Source organism: Camarhynchus parvulus, chromosome 17 (genome assembly GCF_901933205.1).
Source record: "Camarhynchus parvulus chromosome 17, STF_HiC, whole genome shotgun sequence".
In the NCBI taxonomy this organism is placed as follows: domain Eukaryota; kingdom Metazoa; phylum Chordata; class Aves; order Passeriformes; family Thraupidae; genus Camarhynchus; species Camarhynchus parvulus.
In genome coordinates this window covers 1,039,682-1,053,707 of record NC_044587.1, presented here as the reverse complement: position 1 = coordinate 1,053,707, position 14,026 = coordinate 1,039,682, and the positions used below count along the sequence as shown (strand labels likewise).

Sequence of the window (14,026 nt, the reverse complement as noted above, 5' to 3'; positions counted from 1 at the left end):
GAGTCTCTCTGCTTTCCCCCTGTGTTATGGTAGCTGGTGTTGGGAAAGATCTGCCAGAGCTAAGAGTTTATTTCAGAGACAACTGTTAAAAGAATTGAGCACTACTTGCTGCAGAAATTCTTCTTCATCATATTTTCTTCCCCACTCCCACAAATATTTAAAATACCTTTGTATTTTAAACTAAGACTTAGTCATTGCCCAAGTGCCAGGCACGCACTATTAATACACTAATGAGGTCAGGTTGTGTTCTTTCACTGAGTGAATATTTGCCAAAACTCTTGAAATAAGTTTCTGCAAATGCTTTTGTTGGCCACTAAATCTTCCCTTGTCTCCATTAGGCTTCAGCCTGTGCCTAAATGGACAGGAATGATGTGACTGGGAATGGCAGGGTGTGGGTAAGGGGTGACCAAAACCTGTGAATGGCCTTTTCTGGGGAAGAGACACGGGTGTATTTATTGTGGGTGTTTCTCTAAGTGCTGTGACTGTATTTTGGGGCCTGACTTTGCTCGGGGCCAGAGCCTGGCCCCAGAGCTGGTGTGGAGCAGGGAGTGCTGTGATCCAGTCCTGCTTCCCTGAGCAGCTGACAGAATTACCAGAGTTTGTCCCTGAGTCAGGCTTGAACACAAATGGTTCAAGTAAGGGTTTTATTTCCTAGAAGGGCTGGAAAATCTGGGTATGTTCATTCTTTCTCTGCAGGCAGAGGAGGTGTCCCACAGCTGCCCCAACACTGTTGCCCACGGTGTTCCTGAAGTGTGTGCACAGCCCTGTGCCAGAGGATCAGTTAATCTGGGATCACAGTGTTGCTCCAGCACTGGAATGTCTCAGCTGCCTGTTGGGCAGCTCTTTACACCTTCTGCAGGTTCTGGTACCATTTTTGAAGGGGAGCAGACTCTCATTTCCAGTTGCTGTGTTGGGCTGGCCTGAAACCTCTCCCCTTTCTTTTGCCTCAGCAGAGCCGAGAGGCAGAGTTTGGTATGATACCATGGAAGGGCAGCACAACCATCCTCATCATCTAGGGGACCAGAACAACCCTCTGTGCAAGCTGCCAGGGCAGGAATTCCAGCATGATCCTCAGGTAAGTGCAGGTGTCTCTGATCCATCTCCCTCTGTCTTTTCTTACCTTCATTCCATAAAGGTCTCCTGATTTCTTAGCATTTAGCTGCTTTTGTCCCTCTCCTCTTGTTTTTAGTGCACTTGTAGCAGTTTTAGGGAATATCCAGTTTGGGATTCTGCCAGACAGTTTCCTGAACCCACTTTTTTATTATAATAAGAGAAAGAGGAAATAGTTTGAATTTTGCTTAAAGCTAGTGTTTTTAAATCATCTTATGAAAACATACTGAGTTGGCTTTCTCGTGCCTTTGATTCTTTGAAGAAAAGGCCAAAGTAAAATAGATTATTGTGTAAGTGAATAAATGTATTTTATCTCTTTTTATAGCAAGTGCTGGAGAAGTAATTACCAGATAAAAGAAAAAGCTCATTCTACATGGAACTGTAGGCTCCCTGCGAGTCTCTGGAACTCATCCTGCAATGTATTTTGTCCACACTATAATGAAGCTTCACTGTAGCAGCTCCTCTCTCTTCCTGCCTTTCTGCAGAAGGGAGCTAAAACCAGGATTAACCCACAGTCTGTGTAGTCATGAAACTTGGATTTTGTGAATTCTGGCTGCTTGACTTTTCAGCCTGTTTTCTGTTGATCAGAGCAATTCAGTTTTGCCCCTGTGTTGTATTAAGGAATGAACCAAAAGCAGCATGGAAAGCTGTCAGAAAGAAGAGAGTTGCAGCAGTGGTGGGATGTGACTGTGGGGAGGGATGGGGTGAGCCTTTGTTGTTCCCACTGCAGTGCAGAGGTGAGCAGGGTCCCCGAGCAGGGTCCTTGAGCAGAGCAGGGGTCAGCAGGGTCCCCAAGCTGGAGATCAATCCCACTTTCCTTGGGAAAGCTCTGCCAGTGCCCAGCACAGCCTCTGCTGAGGGGGAGTTCTGTGCACACAGTGAATGCGCTGCTGGGAAAGTACCATGGTGTGGAGCAAAGCCCCCTCTCCTAATGTAGCAATTTGTCATATTAAGTCATTTAATAATAATTGAATCCCCTTGATTAATCTCCTAGAATTAGCCAGTTGCATTTTGAGCAATTAGGGTTAATTACTGCCTCATTTGGCAGGATAGTGCCCCTGTAATTATTTCATGAACAAGATTAGGAAGTGTTCCTGTGCAGCAGATACATTCATGGCATCTTGGAGCACATGTTAGAATTTGTAATGACATAGTTAAGTGTAATTAGTAGCTAATAATCTGTGTTCTGCTGTGATGCTGATGCTGAGTGGGCTCATTTTGCTGTATGGTCATTGTTCAGTGAAACCTCCCCTCAACTCTGGTAATACCCAAGTTCTGTTAATGGAGGGCTCTAGTAAACTGTTCTGAGAATGGTCTAATTTGGAATTAGAATTGCAGGAAGACTGCCTTTGGTTTTACTGTCAAAATAACATTAAAAGACCTGAAAAACAAAAATATACAGTCTACCAAGGAACTGGAAAAATGCATATAGAAAAGGTAGTGTATAGAAGCCTTACATTGGTGGCATGATAGGGTTGCTGATGACATAGTTCTGTTTTTCCATTTTTCAGGGATATATTTACATAAAATTTTTCAAAGCTCTGATACTTTTTACCTGGAGAATCTGAAATTACATAATTTCTTTCTTCTGAAAAATCTGAGTAATGCAGACATGCTGTGTACTGGTTTGTGGGAGGTTTGGGAAGATAAAAGTGACCAAAGTGGTCTTATGAGAAATGTCATTAATGGCAGAGATAAAAATTTAAGCAGAAAAAAACAGAACATGAGTTCTAAGAGCCTTGGATGAGGAGGGAGCTTTGTGCAGAACAGCCTTCTCTTCCTTGCAGCCCCTTCATTACAAACTTCTGTGCCAGCCCCCAAAAGTCCAGAGCAGCAATGTCCTCCTCTCCCAGAAGCTTCTCCTATAATTATGCTGCTTCCTGAAGCTGCTTTATTTGTCAGTTCTGACAGAGGTGTTGTTTCTGTTCTATAGCTCATCAGTACAGAACATGAGTCAGGCTTTTCGCTGTAGTGTAGCTAATAAGATGAAACCTTTGAGTGATGCTGGATACTTAGAAGTTATCTGTAATACAAACATTTTTTTAAAATGTCCAATAAAATGACAGTTTTGGCTTTTGGCTCTCTTACCTGCCCAGAAATACCCCAAGGAAGTTCATTAGCAAGAGGGAGAACATTTTCTAGTAATGTTCCAGAATGAAGGTGTTAATTATTTAAGTCTCCAGATTACTTAGTGTGTAAACACTAAGCAGTAAGCAATAAAAATTATTTAGGAGTAAATCAGTGATATAAAAATATAGAGTTATAATTTTTCACTTAGTTTTCATACTAAATAAACACAGTAACTCACTTTTAAATAGCTCTTTTATATACTCACATTTTAGCAGCAGAGCTGTTAAGAGATTATTTCTATGGTAATTTTAATTTCTTTGTGAATGTCACCTTGTCCTGCTATTTCCAAGCTGGTATTTTTCTCTTCCCTTGTGGTGTAGTAGTACAAATGTCTAGATAGGCCCAGAATATCTGGATATCAGGGTAGATCCCAATCATGCTGACAGGGATGCTGAAACTTTGAAACTTAAGCCAAGTTCTTCAGCAAATTTTAAATTCCAGGTAACAGGTCAGGTGAAGGATATTTTATGACTGTGTAGTCTAATTTTGAAGCTCAAATTGAAAAACCTGATGTATTCTTCAATAATTACTTGGCTACCTGTTTGAAGGATAATCCATATTTTAAAAGTTTCCTCATCTCTTGCAAGCTTAGAAGTTCCTTCTTTAATCAATCTGTTCTAATGTGTTCTCATAAATTCACACTGGAATTTCAGCCTCAAAGTATGCAAAATTCTTTTCAGGTAGGCATTACTGAATGGAGGCAGGTGTATAATTTTGGACATCCTAAAAGGGTTTGAAATACTGATGTTGATAGTAAATCATTGCTTATAATGTGTGCACGTTCTACAGGAGGGGCTGGAGCTCCCCCAGTACCGCTGCAGATGTCTTTTAAAGGTGAAATTAGTTACAGTAAATGTCACTCAGATGAAGTATGCACTTTAGAAGCAAGGAAACCGTTCCTTTAAAATTAATGATGCATTGCAAATATCAGAAAAAACCTTATATCCAGCGTAAAGATAATTAAAATTCAGGTCAGAAGTGTATGACTTAGTCGGGCTAAATTTTTTAATGAGATTTCAGAAAATTAATTGGGCGAGTATGTTTTTACTCTTCTAAAGAATATTTCATTTCATGGCTCTACAGGAAAGATGCTTTTATTGGCATCTGAAGATTGGACTGTCTGACTTTTTAACTGTTGGTTAACTAATCCTAACAGTTTTTAGGTTGATTACAAATACTCTAAGTGCCTGCAGCCCTTTATGCAGGGCTGACTGGTGCCTGTTTTCCGCATGCCAATCAGCAGTAAAACAACTGACTTGATTATTAATTAACATTAGCACTCTGGGTTTCTATATTGTGCAGTTAGCAGTGAGCAATCCCCTTTCTCAGCCCTTGGGTTCCCTGTGCCTCTGGGGGAGCAGGGGACAGGCCTGGCTCTGCAGTGGGGCTGTATTTGGGATATTTTCCTTTCACTCTCAGGGTGCTCCTTGGCCCAAAACAAGGGCTTAGAGGCTGCAGGCACAGCTGCTCCCATGGTTCTCTTGGGGCTGGTCAGGTTTTCCCTGGATCTGAAGTCATTACAAAGAGGTAAATGTATTGGCCAAACACTAATTGTTCTGGAGATTGAAAGCCTTTCTATAGAAGAGGTTTTTCTTATTCCCCATCCCAAAGCACAAATTCTGGACAACTACTCATGAAGAAAAATACAACACAACAAATGTATTCAGGGTGTGTAGGCATCCTACCTGCCTGTCCTTAGAAACCTTACAAATTCTGTTCTGCAGACAATCTTGTAACACCTCAAAATTGGAGGCTAAAAGCCCTGGCAAAGTTCCTCCTGAAATTCTGACAAGGGCTGCCCTTGCCTGCTTTGCCAGCTTTGGAATTTGTGCTCTGGCACCAGTGGTTCCATCTCACAGAGCCCATGTATGCCAGAGGAGATGTCCAGAAGAGCTTGTTCTTGGAATAGTCTCTGCATTTCTTCTTCAAAATGAATGGGTTTTTTTGTTTGCATGAGGAATTCTTTGGTGCTTTTTTTTTCATGGAGTAGGAGAAGAATGAGACTTCCTTGTGTGCATGAAGAGAACAGCCTTTGTCTGAAAACAAGTTCTTCCCAGACTGTGCCCTTCCTACAGCTGCCCTGGGAACAGAACTGTGTAAACAGCCCAGTTTTTGTAGTGTCCAGTGTTGAGGTTCCTTTTGCTTGCTTGGTTTTTTCCTCCCCTTTTCTTCTTTTCATTTAGTTTTGTTTTTTTTTTTAAACTCAAGCTCCACTGTTGACCTTGACACCTGATCTGTAGAGGCAGGGGCGTGATTTTACTGCACTTATGGAAACCCAAACCTGAATCTGTCCTAAAAATGAGAAAATGTATTTTTAATGGACAAGTTAGAAGATGACAGTGGTATCTTACTGCACACAATTGATATCAGTACGTGGAAACTCTGAGGTTTGCAGAAATAAAGATCATGGGTTAGAATGAAACAACCCATGATCTTTTGGATTGGTTCTTTGCCAGCTTTCTGAAAAGTGGTGGTGGTTAATTGTGGAAGGACTAGAAAGCAATGGAGAGTGGAGAGTCCTGACCCAGTGCAGTGTGCCAGGGCAGGGCTGTGGCTCTGAGGAGGCAGCTGGGTCCTGGGTGCTCGGGGTGTCCTTGCAGTGCTGCTCAGCAGCTTCCTGCTTACCTTCAGCTGCAGCAGGCAGGGAAGGAGGCCTGAGATCAGAGGCAGCTTTCTGGTGCACTTTGGGCTCACCTGAGGATGATTCCTGGTTTGTTCCATAATCAAACATCTCCTGCCCTCTCTGAAAGCTCCGTTACTTTAATTAGGTCTGATAGGTTGTGATAGCCCATGCAAATCTAGGTCATTGCATATGTAAATGTGCAGCTGCAGTCCTGGAGGTGCCAGAACACATCAGCAGAGGTGTCCAGGCATGGGCAGCATCACCCCCAGCACCAGCAGGCTCTGGGGCTCTCCATGGCCAAGGGGCTGGGGCACATTCCCTTCACACTTGCCTAACGTTTGTTTATGCTTTCAAGTTCAGAAGTTGGTAGATATTTCTGGGCACGTGCTTGAAATATTAATTTACACATAAGCACTCTTGGTGTAAGCATACACTTTAACAATTTAGGAAAGGCGAGTGGAAACTGTCCTTGATTTCGGTGTGGATTTGTTTCTTAAAAATAAAGTTTGTAGCAGTTGCCTCATAAAACGTTGTTAGAAGTGCTGCTTCTATTGTAAATGGTGACTGCAAGTTAGAAAAGTTTTTTCTTAGACTTTCTTACCGCTCAAGACCAGCTCAGGAGGCACATGGACATGGTGAAGGAAGTGCTGTGATTCCTTTCTATTTTTAAATTAGGAAAAAGTGGTTTGTAGGTTTATGTGCTGGCACCTTTGTTTGGTCTGGGGAAAGTGGTTTGTGTACAGGTGAAGGAAGTCGCTCAGCAGCTGGTGTGTAAAACAGCTGGGAAGCAGAGATGTTCCTGGAGGGAAGCAGGCAAACGGGACAGACCCCGGTGTGCAGGCTCTGCTGGCTTTGTCAGGCACACAGTGCAGGGACTGGTGTTGGTTACACTGCCTGGGATGAGCTGAACCTTCCCATCCCCTGTGATGGGTACTGAGGAGTGCTTCTGTTTATCAGACCTCTGCAAAGGGAGCTTGCAACCAGTTTGAACTGAGAAGGCAGCCGGGGCTGATTAGTTGGAATTTTTGTTTGTCTGTTTCGTCCTGTGTTGCCTTGCTCTGGTGATAATTCAGTAACTTAGAGGAGAACGTATAGAAACAATAAAGCAAAGCAATCATGGCCTTCTGCCCTTTACCTGGTAAGTGTAGGACACCTGCTCCCCCATCACTGAGAGGATGCTCCCAGTTTATTGAGTAGTGTACACTGCCAGACTTGGAGACATGAATCCTTAGACTTGAATTTTGGTTTGGTTTTTGTTCTCTCTGTGAATGCAACATAATTCCAAGCACAGCACAAAGCACTGAGAGCTGACCCAAACTTTGACTGCAGTTAATAGGTGGTGAATTGTTCCAGAGTGCAGGGGAGACTGGAGGGTTCCTAAAAGGAGCCATGGCCTGAACTGCTTGGAGGGAGCACTTGGAGAAATGACCTTCCTCTTTCTGTGGGACTCGCCTTCAGAAATAGCTGCAGGTCCTAACGCTGGGCTGAAAGCTTTTCCTGCATTTCAGATCTCAATTCCAGCCCTCTCCTGCTGCATTAGGAAATGGCAGTGGTAGCAATAGTCGTTCCTTAAGCCGTGCAGCCCTCCCGGGACACTTGTGCTGGGCGTGGCTCGGCTGCAGGCCTGGCTCATCCCTGGGAAGCCCTTCCCCACCCCCAGCCTGTGCTGGGAACTTCTCTATTTGTGGGTTTTGATGCAAACTCTGGAATGGCTCAAGATGCTGAAACTCAAAAATGTTCTACTTGGCACGTGTGCTAACTTGCAGTAATTAATTTTGATAATTTCTTTTTTAAGCATTGTTTGCAGCCGTGCTGAAGCCAGAGGAGCCGAGCAGAGCTCCTGGGAGCCCTGGGGTCCGTGGGGTCCCTGCTCCTCGTTAGGCTGGGCCTCCCTGCCTGCCTGGCTGTTTACCTGGCACTGCTGGGCTGCATCTCCCCGGTGACACAGGCGGGCAGAGCTGATGAGAGGCTGTGGAACGAGCCAGAGCAGCTGGGGATTAATTAGTTACTTACACGGAAGGCAAGACTTTAATTCCCTTTGTAAAGGAGTCGTTTGGCTTCCTCCAGCCCGTGTTGCTGCTACATCTGCCAGGAGTTGGTGTGTTTGTGGTGGGATGTTCTCCACTCCCAGGGGCCGAGGCTGAGCCCTTGCCCGCGAGCAGGGGGAGCAGGAGGGGCCGAGTGGCTCTCTGGGGTCCCTGACTCTCTTTCCTTTGACAGAGACATTTAACGTCGTACCCGTATCGCTGCACCTTGGCAGATTTTCAGATTGAGAAAAAGATCGGGCGAGGCCAGTTCAGCGAAGTTTACAAAGCTACTTGTCTGCTGGACAGGAAACCTGTGGCTCTGAAGAAGGTGCAGGTGAGCATTTCCTGCAGTCGCTGCTTTGGGGTGGGATGGGAACCCTCCAGGGCTGCCAGCTCTGCCCTGCAGGGTCTGGTCCCTCATCACCCCGCACGGGGTTCCTGTGTCCGCGTCAGGCTGGCCCAGCGCTGCTGCCATTTCCTGTTTATTTCAAATTTCACCTTTTACTTCGCGAAGAGGGTTCACCAAATTGTTATTAATGTGTGAGACAGCGAGGGCCTGTGGCTGTGCTGGTGCCATGAGGAGCTGCCATCCCAACACAGCTGAAGCACGGGAACATGGAAGGGAAAAAGGCTGGGGGTTGCTGGTGGAGTTGGAGAAGAATTTGTGAGAACTTGGACGTCAGAAGTGTAGATTTTTTTAAACTTGGCTGGAAGTACTGGGCAGTGTTCAGAACAGCATTTTGTTTGAAGAAATTTGCCTTTAATCCTTCAACAAATCCTCCAAACTCCCATTTCCAGTGATTTAGTGATCATTGTAGAAAGAATATTAATATTCAAAGTTATTGTTGATTATTACAGAGAAATCAGTGGGAGCTGTATCTGTTTAAAAGAGAAAAGTAAACATTTTGTCTTTTATTTACTATATGAAATTGATGATAATTAAACCAATGAAAATCACAGCAGCAAATTCACAAACTTGTATCTTTCTTTTTTGTGCTGGTTAGAATATTGCCTATGGGTTTTAAAATTAGTTTTATCCCAATGTTATCCCTGTGGTGGTTTCAAAATAAAGAAAACATTGATCTTTCTTTGATCTGGGGATTGTGTGAATACTCATTACAGTAGAGGATGTACAAACTGGGGAAGGAAACACCAACTGCTTGTTAAAGTATAAAGTACTTTTTTTTTGTCGTTTCATTTTTATCTTCTATGCTTTTGTGTTTGAAGATTTTTGAAATGATGGATGCCAAGGCAAGGCAAGATTGCATTAAAGAAATTGACCTCTTGAAGGTAAGAATTTTTATAATAACTTTTTTCTTTTTTTTAATTTTTCTTGGGATTTTGTTTCTTGTTTGTTTTGTTTTGTGGAAAAAATTGTTTTCAGCTTGGCAAATAAAGCTTACACAGTAAAGGAGAAAGCAGTTTTGGCTGTGCATATCATGTATGTGTATAAATATCACATATGAAAAATGATAATTTAGATAAAGGCTCTGAAACCAGAGTGTGTTTAAGTGATTAAAACAAGTAGTGATTTTGATGCCTTAGTAGTTTATTTTAAATTGTTGGTTAAAAACATAGATGTGTTGCACTTTAAATACTTATTTTTAGTAAATGTAACAGACTGCAAAAGGCTAAAAATTTTGTTTAGCTAGTCAAATTTCATTCTAAAAGTATTAAATAATTACTTCTGTGCCTGTGATTTTGGGGATTTCTGTTCAAATTCATGCAGCCTGAGTCTGTAGGCTGTAGGGAAGGATAAACATGAGCCAGTTGCTCAATATTAAGGAGGAAAATAATGCTGAGGTTTACATTCAGAAAGAGGATCTCTGATATTTTTGGGTTCTAGGAAAAAAAATTCAAGCGTCAGTTGTGAATATAAGAATGAACTATACTGAAATGAAAGAAAGGAATTAGTGAAAAAGCCAGCATAAATAATCAGATACTGACATGTACAATTTGTGTGGTTTTGTCCTCCTTCAAAGTTTTAGTTTCGTTTTGTTCTTTTAAGGGGCAAAAGACCTTGAGTACTGTAACCAGCATCTGGGGGTTTGTTTCCATTTAATGAGGGGGAAAAATTGGTTATTGCTTAACAAGGCATCCTTCAGGACATTGCTTTTAAATGTTTTGCAAGTTTGCAATAGAGGAGGTTGTTTCACCCTGTTTGGGTGGAATTGCTCTTTGCCAAGGACATCTCCAGGATGCTGTGCCTGTGGGAAATGCTGTTTGTCCCTGGATTTTGTCTGGAGCAGTTTGGCCAGGCTGTGGGTGCCCATGTGGCTCACAGGAGGGGCTGGTGCTGTGGCTGGAGTTGTCCTGACCACGTTGTAACTGCTCCTCTTGCATTCCCTCCCTCTGCAGCAACTGAACCACCCCAACATAATTAAGTATTTGGATTCTTTCATTGAAGACAATGAACTCAACATTGTCCTGGAGCTGGCTGATGCTGGGGATCTCTCTCAGATGATTAAGGTAAGGATGTGTCTGTCCTGGAGGTGCTGCAGACTTCCAGGATTAGGCAGGCCTGAGGCAGTGGGGTGAGCACAGCTGGGTTAGAAACATTATTTTCTCCCCTTGCAGTTTTGCACACCCATGGGTTGCTTCCAGACCTGAACCCAAGTGGCTGGTGGCATTTTAAATACCCCCAGCCATGCCCTGAGTTTCTGGTCACTGCTGCAGAGGGAAGTGTCTGTGATCTGGTGGGACACGTGTGTTATTTGCAAGGTTGATTTACTGAGTCCGTGATTGATGGGGACATTTAATTACTGTTGGGTTCACTATTCACATCGCCTGTCTGCCACTCTGAAGACTTTCAAGGAAGTCTATTGACTTCCCTTGCAATGGGGATTTGGGTTTGAGAAAATGTTTCAAGTACTTGTTCTTCTTTTATGTTGCTCTTAGGAATACTTGTATTGCTGCAAACCAGCTTTAGTTAAGCTGTTACCACCTGCTTTTATATTTTCTTTGACATGTTAATCTTTAGACATACATCCCTTGTGAGAACAGATGTGTTATATCATGTTTGTTAGCACTCTCAACCTTCTCTCCATGTTTTACCTGGTTTTTGCCATCATTATTCTGTAATTATCATAAATGAATGTTTGGAAAGTTCTCCTCCTCCTTGTTGTCACAGTTAAAATATCTTATTAACAGATTTGTTTTCTGTGCCAGCAGAGCCGTGAGGCACTAGGCCAAAGGCTGTCAAACAAGTTCCCCATTCAGTCCATAGTCAAGGGCTAAATTTCCAGCATCCAGGACAATCTGCTGGGTCTGACAGGAGAGCAGCAGGTGGCAGAGTCGTCCTGGGACAGCCCTGGAGCTCCAGTGCAGCCTCACCCGAGGGGGGAAGGCGGAGCTGGGGGGGCACAGCAGCTCTGCCTTTGGCCTCCCTCTTCCCCTGGGGCTCCTGCTGCCTTCTGCCCTTTTCCCACCATTTCCTGGGAAACTTGCAGCTCATCTTGGGCCTGTTGTGGTTGTGGTCAAAGATGGAAAAAACCCAAGGATTGTGAGAGCAGAAGTCAGGGCTGTGTGAGGCCTTCCTGGGCTGTGCAAGGGTTCTGCTTGAGTTTGCAGTCTTGCCTTACAAAAGTTTTACCTACAGAATTGTAGGATTTCATTATATGAAATATTTGTATTTTTTAGTCATCTGTAGTTTTTAGTTTAAAAATACTGACAAATATGTTCATTTGCTTATCAGGGTTGGCTATTTAATTTTTAAAAATAACTTTCTTTGTCATTATTGTAAGAGTTACGTTTTCCAAAACATAACTGGTAGAGTCTTGGATTGGTGCCTTGCCCAGTTCTGGCTTCCAGTGTCCACAGCTCTGTGTTCCCTCTGTCTTTCAGACATGAAGAAGATGCATTTCTTTTTTTCAAGGTCATTAAATGAAGTTTTCCAACTGGTACAAATCTAGGAATTAAATTTTTTAAATTTCTAACAGAGGTATAAAAACCAAAACCAAGCCCTAAAGCCAAGAGGGAACAAAAGCTGCCTCCTAAATGCAGCTGCACTGCAGCAGGGGAGTTTCCCCACCAGCTCCTCTGTGTCACCCTCTCCCTCCCTGGGAGCTGAAGCTCCTGTGTGGATTTTTGGTGGAGCAGCAGTGACAACCCTGGCAAGGTGTGAGGGTGATAAACCCAGGGCCTGTCTCTGTCATGCCCCGGTGCCTGCATTATTTATGAGGGATGTAGAGCTGCAGGAAAACCCACTGGAGAGTTGGGACTTCCTTGTAAATGTCAGGCGAACCTTATTGGACATGACATTTAGAAAATTATCACTTGTGGTCTTGCATATCCACTCTTAAATATTTTAATGAGAATTAAATAATTTTATTGTGTATATAACACTTTCTCCCTCACCCTCTGTAATTCCTCTGTGCTCTCTCTCCAGTTTTGGGTTGAGACTGTTGCAATCTGTCAGATTTGCTGCCTGGGGAATTGCACAGTCGTGCCCCTTCACAGCTGATCTGCAAAAGAAAATTTGCCATTGCTTGAGTCAAACACGAACTGGTAACAGCATTTCACATAAAATAGGGAATGTGACAACGGACATCAGGTGTCAGTGCTGAGGGGGAAAGCATGAGATGCAGAAAGGGGCAGCAAGCCATTGCCTCCCTTTATTCCTGCTGCAGGTGGGAACTCTCACGGGTGCCATGCGAAGGAAGTGCAGCTGTGCTGGGGCAGGAGGGTGCGTGGTGCTCCCAGTGCCACCCTGTGTGGCAGGGCTCGAGGAGCAGTGGGAAACCTCTGCAAGTGTTGAAGGGTATTTTGTTAATGCTCTGGCTGTAGAGCTGGCTCAGTGAGAAGCCAGGGACCAACGATCCAAACCCTGCAGGGTTGGGATGCCTGGGTGCGGTGCCAGACACGGCTGGGGTGCCCCCCTGCAAAGGAGGGAGAGCAGCTGAAGGTCTGCAATGTTTGGCCTTCACTGAAGTGTGCGGCTGGCTCTTTATTCCTGTAGTGGCTTGAAGAACCTCCAGTATTGCAGGGAGCCAGGGCCACGCTGCCCTCGGTGGTGCTGCTTTGTGCTGCCCATTATTCTGAGAGCTTTGAGGCACCAGAGGTCCCTGGAACGGGGCCCGGCTGCGCTCGGTGCTGCCTGAGCACACCCAGCTGATCAGGAGAGCCTCTGTCACTGCAGAGTGCAGGGCATTTAGTATTCCTATTATGCATGAAATAGAATATATTATTCTACCTGATCACAGAAGGAACATGGATACTTTATTGATGCTCTGGCCATCTTTTAAAAAAGGAAAGCAGATTTCCTTGTTCTTGTTAGTAGACAATGCAATAACGAATGTTTACAAGGGGGGTGTTTAATGGCCTTTTGTTTCTTAAGGCAAAATATTTGAGACATTTGTTGTTTTGAGGCATTAAATATGTTTTGCAAGGTAATTAAGGAGATTAATGCTAATCATAATTGTGTCCATTCAAAAATGTCAAACCTATTTAAGCATATTTTTCATAATAGTTGTTAATTAGCGAACTGCATCGAAGTTTCCACACAGAGAGGAGAAGTTAAAAGCTAATCAGAAGAAAAGTCATGCAGCTGCAGATCTGGAAGACGTGAGCAACCTGCAGCTGACTAACACAATTCCAGGAACGAGTCAAATATGTTGCTTTTTCACTGATCTTTTATTTATTTCCTCCCACAGTATTTTAAAAAGCAGAAACGGTTAATCCCGGAAAGGACGGTGTGGAAATATTTTGTGCAGTTATGCAGTGCAGTGGAACACATGCACTCCCGCAGGGTGATGCACAGAGGTAACATTAATTCAGTCTCTTTTCACTGAATAATAATATAATGTTCCAATTAGTAAGCGCCTACATTCAAAAACAATTATGCTGATGTTCAGCCAATGCATGTTTAGAGAGGCTGGAGCCTGCGAGATGGATTTCTCCTTCTGTCTCTGCCTCATCGTTAAAGCATTCAGGCCGAAGTGAGGGTGGTATTAGGAAGATGAGCTGCTTTGTATTCCAGACACTGATATTAAGTAGAAGTGTCAAACTTGCCATTAGAAAAGTGTCAGAAATAAAATGCTGAGACTCCTGGATACAGTGAACTCTAAGAAATAGTCTTCATTATATTAGCTGTGACCTTAGAGAGTTGAGAAGAGTTTTCCTGTCTTGCGGGCTTTTC

At 43.6% G+C, this 14,026-nt stretch overlaps 1 protein-coding gene across 2 annotated transcripts in view; it reads left to right on the top strand.

Moving 5' to 3' along the window:
• Positions 1–14,026, top strand: part of NEK6 (NIMA related kinase 6) — a 44,531-nt gene that overhangs the window by 14,928 nt on the left and 15,577 nt on the right. Inside the window, exons 2-6 of one of the 2 annotated variants that reach the window (XM_030961153.1) lie at positions 954–1,075; positions 8,084–8,224; positions 9,118–9,180; positions 10,249–10,359; positions 13,542–13,650. In XM_030961153.1, coding sequence (XP_030817013.1) covers positions 983–1,075; positions 8,084–8,224; positions 9,118–9,180; positions 10,249–10,359; positions 13,542–13,650 — 517 coding nt within the window. In that variant the 5' untranslated portion in view covers positions 954–982. Of the gene's footprint in view, positions 1–950; positions 1,076–8,083; positions 8,225–9,117; positions 9,181–10,248; positions 10,360–13,541; positions 13,651–14,026 lie in introns of both variants that reach the window. The other variant, XM_030961154.1, reaches the window with a different exon arrangement.